The following is a 9285-nucleotide window of genomic DNA, read 5'->3' as shown; positions in this document are numbered from 1 at the left end:
TAAAGAAATAAGAAATTCATTCATTTTCCATCACAGCTTCATGCTTCTTCTTCAACATACACCAGTCATTTAACTAATACAACATCCACTAAAGACAGGATGCGAAAAAGAAGTGCAAAATCGCAATCTCATCTTCACTAAAATAGACCAGCCATGTTAACTCAGCAGTTCCATCACTCCCACTGGATAAAGATCCATCTGCTTTCTGTATAGCTAATCCTCATCAAACTTGATCTTCTTAGCTGAAGGCTGAACGCTCCCGATCTGCATAACCAAGAAAGCATTAGCAACCAGGGAAATATTTTGTCATTACCTCACACAGAATAGGATCAGAAAAAATGGTAGAAAGGAAAAGCTAATGTAGTGATCAATTATGAACAGTTTATTCGTTACAACTTATCTCCAGAGAGTAACTGCCACATACGGCATGAAACGAAAAACAATAGAAGCACAGCTCAAAATATGGTTAAGCAAAGCCTGGGACGATCGTTGGTGCTAATACATAAATTATTTCAGTATAAGCAAATGTAGATAAGAATAAACAACCAGTACTATAAATATATCAAGGACCTGCACAGTAACACATAGCAAATTTGGCTCTAGAACACTACAATTGCATGCCTTTTGCTCCAGGTCAACAAAAAGTTGAAATTGGCCTAATATAATTACAATTCTGTGGCAAATTGCTGAGCTAGTTCAGATCTGATGAAGTAAGATAAATTTAGTAAATCAATGAACAGCATCAAGTGTTACTTACAAGGGCTGGACACTCGTAATCGATACCAGCAGCCTTGATTCTTTTGCGACACTTCTCATCCCGCTTTACAATTCCTTCAAGCATCCTCTGGTGCTCTTCTACTGTTCTATCCTGGTAACACAAAACAGCATATATTAATCTACAGCATAAATTTTTGCATTCCAGCTGTAGTTAGCAACAGATTACCTTACTAAGCCTCTTCCGTTCAATTGCTACCTGGTCAACTGGAACAAATCCCTTCCGCACACCTTTCCATCTAGAAGCGATACACGATACGGACATTTTAGATCATAAGAATTATGTTCTCATTTTAATCAAAACGCAAAAAACAGTAACTATGTTCAGCTATATGTCACAAAGCACAGGGAAAGAAAACTGTAGTGCTGTAAGAGTTACTGCAACCTCCATATAAAGTACACAAAAAGAACAAGGATTCAAGAATAAATACAGGCACACAAATGAAATGTAACACAAGAAGCTTGCAAGTTCTTGCAAGAGATTACCATCAATGCTTCAGTGCTGCACTTATCGATGCAGTGGCATATATACCAATTCATATTAATGTCACAAATCCTTGACTTCATAATTTAGTTTTGGCATTCACATGTCACTCATTATGCCTATTGGATATATTTCTAACATGACTTACAGTTTGCAAAAAGCAATCAGCAAATATTAACACCTATCTTCGTTACCCCAATGAGCTCGCATCATTACTTCCTTTCTATTTGCAAAAATGAACAGGCATAAAACGAGCTGTGCAATGCAGTGGAAACAAATAGGCTGGTAATATTAAGCAAGTGTCTGTAGCCTGTTGGGAGGGTATATCACTGTAAACAGTATTCCATGACAGAGAAACAGAAAGTAGACAGCATTTGCCCAAGAATATACAATATTGACCTCATTTAGTGGTAATTAACATGTAGTCCTAAGCAGAAGATGAAGGCTATGTTTCCGTTATCAAAAAGCAAAAATAAACAGAATTAAGCAGCAGAGTTGCAGTGATTACAATTTGGCATGAACTTTCTCCAGTGGGACAGGCGCAATTTGCAGAGTGTGCTCAAACAAGAGGTAGTTATTCATCTCATCAGCTACAATCTTGGCCACCTGATATACCAAGAACATGGGAGGAACTTGTAAGCAGACAACAAACATGCAGTGTGCCCTGATAATCTGATATATCCCAACGAGCGTGCTTACCTCAGGGTTCTCAAACTCAATGAATCCATAATGCTTGGACTTTCCTGTCTAAACATACCACCAAACAGCAAGTTAGATGATCACAGAAAACAGCACACAAATCATCAGATACCTAGTAAGGCAAAATACCATACCTTGCGATTCCGGGCAATCCTGACCCTCTTAACAGCCCCGAACTGCTGAAAGAAACCTGCAGAATCAACCAAACCAACAAAGACGGCATCAGAACCAGACCCCTCCTGCACTTCTCTAATCTATACTGAGAGAAACGGACCTTGCATCTGGTCCTCGTAGAAGCCGTGGGGGATGTGGCCGATGTAGAGGACGGTGGCCGTGTTCTCCGGCTCCTCGGCCTGCTTCTTCTCCCGGATCCTCTGCTCTTTCCCCTCCAGCGGCTGCGCCAATCACAACACAGCGTCAGGGACAGCGACCAAAAAGCGTGTGTCTTTTCTCTCTTGGGTCCGATTTGGTTCGAAGGGGAGCAAAGCACGCACCAGGAAATCCTTGCCCTCGCCGGCCCGGGGGCCGGCCGAGCGCCGCGAGAGCACCCGCCTCTGGTTCCTCTTCTTGTCCCTCAACCCCATCTCGCTCAAGCCTCGACGTAGGTTCTAGACGAGGCCTGGCTGTGGCGTGGATGGGTGGAGGTGGGGGACGGAATCAAGGCCGCTTGCTCTGGCCGTGGACGACGGACGGCGACGATTCGAGCGGGAGGACGGGGAGCAGGGAGCGCTGGGAGCGCGCGACTGCTGGCGGCTAGGGTACGTAGCGCAGGGATTGGGGAACTGAGGGAAGGGAGGCTGTGTTTACTCTGGTGGGCTGGGCTAAAACCAAAGGGAATAGCAGCTGGGCAGAGCTGATGTTTTTTTTTTCAACTCAAAAAAAAAGAGGTGATGACTTCTTTCAACTAAAAAAAAAAGAGGTGATGACTTATTTTTCTTTTTTCAACAAAAGTGATCGCTGCGCTTGTCTTTCTTCCGCCAGAGGAAAGAAAACACGACCTAGCCGCCAGGAGTCTTCCCCGTCGCCGCCGTCCGGCGGCTCCCCTTCGCCGGCGGCCTCGGTCATCGGTGGTGAGGGGGGTCGCCGGATCCACGCGTGTGGATCATTTTCTTTAGTAGATTAGGATTTTAGTCCGTTCATCGTTTTGACTTCGGCGGCGGTGATGGCGGCGTTGAATAAAGTTTCTTCGGATCCTGCTCCAACGAGGCGATCGGTCCTATGATTGGGGATGGATTTGGAAATCAGTTTGTTCAAGCAAAGATGGCGTGGCGGCGGCGACATCCTTGTGGTGGACATGTGTCCTTGGGTTCCGCCGTTGCGACGGCGTTTGCTCCGGCGTCGGCGCGGAGCGTGGGAGGTAGTCCAGGAGCGGATGCAGATTGTGTTCTGCATCGGCGGCATCAGGAAGATGGTGATCGTGTGCCGGGTTCGCGGTTCGTGGATGGCAGATGTGGTTTTCTCCTTCGGCGTTCTAGTCGTGCGGGGGTGTCAGATCTGGAGTTTGATGGCGTGTTCGGGGTGTTGCCCCGATCTGATTCGTTCAACGGTAATGGTTTTGCCTTTGGTGAGCCACATTGGAGGTCCGCAAAGCTGCATATCAGCGATGGAGCTGCTACGAGCTCGGGTGTAAAGGTGATCCGTTATTTTTTTCTTTGGTGGCTGCTGTGGTGGTTCCAGAGGCAGGTGACGGGCATTGGTGTCAAGTTCAGAGGTTTCTGCAATCTTGATTGTAATTTTACTTCTTGGTTGTTGTTCCTTTGAGCAAAGGCTAGCTTTCTGCTGTCTTTTCAGTTTTGCCAAGTCGGTTACGTGACTTGTATTATGATATTTATGATATAAATGAGACACGTATTACCATGCGAAAAAAGTGATCGCTTGTCTATTCATGTTTCGGGCTATAGTTTTACCAAGTCTCAGTCGACTAAGACTTCGTTATGTCTCAGTTGATGCTATATGCCTTTGATCTTGCATGGAGATTCGTATAAAAGATTTCTTTTCCGTTTTTTCTTTTTTTTCTTATATAGACAGAGTCTTCGTTAAGTCTCAGTCGACTGAGATCTAGCCACACCCTTCGGGCTATCCTGATGTCAGAAGAAAAAACCTCAATTTTTTTGAAATAATTCGGGGTTTCATTTATCCGCGGGAAAAATAATAATTTGGGTTTCTAAACTTGGTAACCGATACTGTACGGGCTTCGCAAGACAACTATTATATTTTTCTTTTAGAAATATGGTACAAACGTAGATGCTCGCACACACACACATGGTATCCCTATGAGCATCTTAAAAGACTGAGGGCCTCTTTGATTTGTAGGATTCTAAAAGCGTGGGAATAGAAAAATCATAGGGTTAGAATGTCATTCCCATCTCAATTCTACTAGATTTTGACTTCTTTGATTGCATCATAGAAAAAAGAAAAGGATCCAATGTGAAGCAGTACCTTTAGAAAAAAAACTCTATAGGATATAATCCTATGGATCAAACATTCAACATAGAAAAACTTCTTAAGGATTCTAAACCTCCAAAAAGCATATGAAAATCCGTCGAATCAAGGAGCAACTGAGCCGATAGAATCTTGATATTGACGAAGTCGTCGTAGATGCTTCATGGTTGATGAGCATGCCATACTATTGAATAACATTATCGAAAAGTCTAAAATAAATTTAGAATATGTGACTACGCTCAGTTCGCAACAACTGTTACATTAGTATGTTTGTAGTAAAGGCATGACGGTTTTACACGTGATGACAGTTTATAATTAGTAAAGGCATGACAATCTGAGAGACGACCGACTATACACACACACGAAATCCACTTTATTAATATATATGTATGCATACAATCTCAAACACTCCCAATAGCTCAGCAGGTACGTGGTACAAACAAATCACGGATGTCAGGCATGCCACGGTAGCTCATCATGGACACAGGACTCAAACTGTCAAACATATCGAGGACCATGCATGGATTCGTCGGTGGTTGAGTGATCATGGTTTTGGTTCCGCGGGATTCGGCAGCGGCGGCTGCGCCGTCGATGGAAGCTCACCGGTAGGGAGCGGCGGCAGGTCTGGCTTCGGTGGCAGCTCGACGTCCGGCTTTGGTGGAAGGTCACCGGTCGGAAATGGCGGCAGCTCCGGCTTCGGGGGCTCCTCTGCCTTGGGTGGCAGCTCGACGTCCGGCTTCGGTGGAAGCTCACCGGTCGGAAGTGGCGGCAGCTCTGGCTTCGGTGGCTCGTCTGTCTTGGGCAGCAGCTCGGGCTCCGGCTTGGGCGGAAGCTCGCCTGTAGGAAGAGGCGGCGAAACCGGCTTTGGTGGGATCTCACCTGTTGGCAACGGCGGCGGCAGCTCCGGCTTCGGTGGAAGGTCACCCTTGGGCACGGGTGGCAGCTCTGGCTTCGGTTCCACGTCAGGTTTGGGCACCTCCGGCACCGTCGGTGGCACCTCGGGTTTGGGCAACGGCGGCAGCTCCGGCTTGGGCTGCTCGTCAGGCGTGGGCAGCTGCGGCTTCGGCAGCACGTCTGGTGCGGGCAACGGCGGCGTTGGCAACACGTCCGGTGTGGGCAACGGCGGCAGGTCTGGCTTGGGCTGCTCCTCAGGTGTGGGCAGCGGTGGCAGCCCCGGCTTCGGCAGCACCTCCGGTGCGGGCAACGGCGGCGGCACGTCTGGCTTGGGCAGAGGCGCCGGGACATTAGGCGGCACCGGTGGGTACTCGGCCTCCGCCAGGTGCCGCGCCGCGTTGCCGACGCCGCCGCGGGAGAGCAGCAGCACGCCGAGGAGGAGCACCGCAAGAGACGACGACATGCTGGCGATCCCGGAAGCCATGGCTGACTTCACTGAACTAATCAAGAACAATGTGCGTTCTCCTTGCTGGGGTGAAGAGAAACGAAGGTGAGGGCTAGGCATTTATAGGAGGCGTTCGGCGTTCGTTCATCGCACGGAGTCGATCGTAAATTCGTAATGCGTTACACTCAAGTTCAGTACGTTAGTTGGCAGAGAAGACGGATCACCTGCGTTGCGTTTCTTCCTCCTGGCACGCACTTAATCCGTGGTACGTTTCGTACTCGCCCCGTGCGACGCTGGAGAATCGGGCCAGCCGGGCCGATCGACCGGATCGGTTGCCGCGGTTACACTAGTGCGACGTTGCTAGCGAAACACGCCTGCTACGCGTTACTATCACACATACATACATTATCTGCATACGGGATTTTTTTTGCGAAGATAAAGAGTTTTACATAATAGATGCAGAGTTACAGCTAGCTGTCAAAAACTCAGCGATACAAGATGGACAATGCTCTAGCCAGCAAGCCGTGCTACACTCTATTCTATCATAGTTCGCCAGGCGATCTGCTATTCTGTTTTAAGCTCTAGAAATTTTTAAAGGAACAAACTCTCTACCAACAAGTAGATGTTTAATCTCCGAAACTAAATGACCGTATGCCGATTTATTACACGGGATTGCCTATCGTCCTGTCAAAAAAGGAGAGGGAAAAATGACCTGACGTTACAAGCGTCAAAAGGTGGGCACTTAACTTTCTTTCCATGGATTCATTGCGACAGGAATTTCTGCAAGAATCACGTTTTTTCAGAAGGTGCAAGGTCATATCCTAGATATAAAAATAAAAATAAAAATAAAAATAAGCTGCAAGGTCATGCCATTGGTTGCTTTTGAGTACTTGCCTAGTACGGTTCACGCTTTATTGTTGACGAACTAGCTCTACTCCATGCGATTGATCGAGCGACACGAAATCGGTCGACCAACACGCACTATGAGACGTACGTCCAGATTATTAATAAATTTTATTTTTTTGAGAAAAACGTTTTTAGACCTTTTTTGAGTAAAACGTACTCTATCGAGATATTTTTTTAGACAATACTCTATCGAGATCTGATCGAAATATTTGCAAAGTTCGCACGAAGGTTAGGCCCGGCGTCGGCCCATCTAAAAGAAGCTGGACTGTGTACACATTTATTGCACAGTCAAATGGGCTTAGAATCTGCGACGTGCAGGACGGTCGATATGGGCTGGAGCTGTGAACTTATTATTTAGTTTTCCTGTTCCCCAAAAAATATATTAAGTTCTCGTAATACTCCCCCCGGTCCTTTTTACTCTGCATATTAGGTTTGTCCGAAGTCAATCTCATCCAACTTTGACCAAGTTTATATAAAAACTTATAGACATTCACATAACAACATCAATATCTTTAGATTCATCTTGGAATATATTTTCATATTATATTTATTAGATATTATAGATGCTAATAATTGCTAATATAAATTTGGTCAAACTTAGCAAAGTTTGACTTTCGGCAAATCCAATGTGCAGAGTAAAAAGGACCAGATGGAGTATATTGCCCCTTTCTCTTAAACTGAAACTATTTTTTATAACTTTTGAATAAAAGACGTTTCAAACCGGGCATGGGTTTCTTTTTCAGATTCGTGTATGGGCTGGACCTGTGAACATTTTTAAAAAGCTTTGTGCTTCCCTCATCATCAGAAAATGACGCGGGTGGTAGCGGCATCAACGGCGGGGGTGACACAGTAACACATTAGACATGGGATGACATTGCCGGCCATAACACCATCGTCGGGGAGGAGAGAGTGACAAAGCTACTTGGACGTGAGTTGATGGTGCGGGCGCGAAGGGGACCACCTACATGGGAGGATAGGGGGTTTGAGGGTTAGGGCAACGATGCAACGACGTTAGTCGCCGATGTCGGGAGGCGACAGTTAGGTCAGTAATTGTGGGTAGGTCAATGAGCTGCACATTATTACGACAATTGTTGTGGAAGGAGAGATAATAGTTCTAGGCACTACAAAAAGGCTTTTAGGTGGGCTCAATTTAGTGGCGAGTGAGGTTAGACACCCGCCACATCTATTTTGAAAAGGTTTCAGTAGCGGGTAAAAATATTACCAGCCACTGCTATCTGAACAACACTGGCTGGCTAAAACTAGCACCACCATTCATAAATTTTACAAATTTACCCGTGGGATAAAATTAGCAATGCCGGGCAGAGAATAAGTGCCCGCTACTAATTCGGTTAGGCGGGCCAAAAAACATGCCCGCCACAATAATACTCCGCAACCGATGCTCATTTTTTTCTCAATTTCCAAAAGTTTGCAATGGTGGGCATTATTAGCTGCCCGCCACACATATCTTAAGCTAAAAAATCCTTGAAAAAATCATATTTACTAAACACAGAGTAGTCTGAAATTTGAGCATGGGGCTTCCAAATGGTGTTTATCATGGGAAAAGTTTTAAGTTGAAATCATGAATAAAAATTGATTTGTATGTGGCAGGTGGAGGTTTTCATTTGAAACGTGCACACTTCGCCGAAGAGTGTTCGATTTGTGCACCAAATGCGTCATTTTTTTGCCTTAATGCTCTCAAATTTTTGCCACATCCTACAGGGGTCCTATGAAGACATCATGCAAATTTTCATCCAGCTTCGAGCTTGTTTGGACGCTCAGAGCTTTTGCCCTTTTCAGTGGCCGGAAAATCTGTTAATGCTTCGAAAACAACAAACCAACTCAAAAAGTGGCTAAATTTGAACATGAGGATTCCAATAGTGTGTACTAATCATTAGAAAAGTTTGAAGTTGGAATAAGGAATAAAAATTGATTTATGTGTGGCAGACAACAGTTTTCCGTTCGAAACACTGACACTTCCCCAAAGAGTGTTTGATTTTTACATGAAGTGCGTCAAGTTTTTTCCTTAATCTTCTCAAATTTTACCACACCCTAGAAGGGTCCTATGAAGATATCATGCCAAGTTTCATTCGGTTTCAACCTTGTTTGCATGCTCAGAGTTTTTTGTTCTTTTTAGTCGTCGGAAAATCAGTTGATGCTTCGAAAATAGCAAACCAAATCAAAATGTGGCTAAATTTGAGCATGGCACTTAAAATGGTGTGTATTAATCATGTAAAAAGCTTGAAGTTGAATTTTGTGTGTGGCAGGTGAAGGTTTTCGCTTGGAACGTTGACACTTCGCTGGAGAGTGTTCGAATTAAACACAAAGTGCGTGATTTTTTTGCCGTAACGCTCTCAAATTTTTACCACACCCTACATGGGACCTTTGAAGACACCATGCAAAGCTTCATCCAATTTCGAGCTTGTTTGCATGCTTACAGATTTTTGCCCTTTTTAGTGGCAGTATTGCCTCTTTAGGGCGCCGTCTTGGGATCCATGGCCCCATTTCTGCTTCCAACAGGCTAGACGTGCATGACATCGCAGTCGGTAAGTATTCGTCCAGCGATGTGGATGTTTGCTCGGCTTCTTGTGAGGCAATGCTGGCAGCTTCGGGTGGAGTTAGGTTGTAGCTGTATTTTGGTAAA

General features: G+C 45.3%; 1 protein-coding gene across 1 annotated transcript; it reads right to left on the bottom strand.

The window, feature by feature from the left end:
• Positions 1-2759, bottom strand: LOC123188037 (MKI67 FHA domain-interacting nucleolar phosphoprotein). The gene is made up of 8 exons (XM_044600064.1): positions 2452-2759; positions 2232-2352; positions 2092-2147; positions 1958-2005; positions 1767-1864; positions 944-1013; positions 758-868; positions 1-264 (listed from the first exon to the last, which is right to left on the bottom strand). Exons 1-8 carry the CDS (start codon positions 2539-2541, stop codon positions 214-216), a joined length of 645 nt encoding a protein of 214 aa, XP_044455999.1. The 5' UTR covers positions 2542-2759; the 3' UTR covers positions 1-213.
• Positions 2760-9285: the final 6526 nt, after the last annotated feature.

The sequence above is a fragment of the Triticum aestivum genome, chromosome 2A (genome assembly GCF_018294505.1).
Source record: "Triticum aestivum cultivar Chinese Spring chromosome 2A, IWGSC CS RefSeq v2.1, whole genome shotgun sequence".
Taxonomy (NCBI): Eukaryota; Viridiplantae; Streptophyta; class Magnoliopsida; order Poales; family Poaceae; genus Triticum; species Triticum aestivum.
Note: the sequence above shows the minus strand (reverse complement) of the source record. Positions and strands in the feature narration are given on the sequence as shown.

What these genes read in the sequence shown, in the direction of transcription:
- LOC123188037 (XM_044600064.1), bottom strand. Translation starts at nt 2,541, where the DNA reads ATGGGGTTGAGGGACAAGAAGAGGAACCAGAGGCGGGTGCTCTCGCGG. An exon ending in GAGAAAGTTCATGCCAAATT is followed by an intron (nt 1,014 to 1,766) that starts GTAATCACTGCA and finishes TATCGCTTCTAG; the next exon opens with ATGGAAAGGTGTGCGGAAGG. An exon ending in AACGGAAGAGGCTTAGTAAG is followed by an intron (nt 869 to 943) that starts GTAATCTGTTGC and finishes TTGTGTTACCAG; the next exon opens with GATAGAACAGTAGAAGAGCA.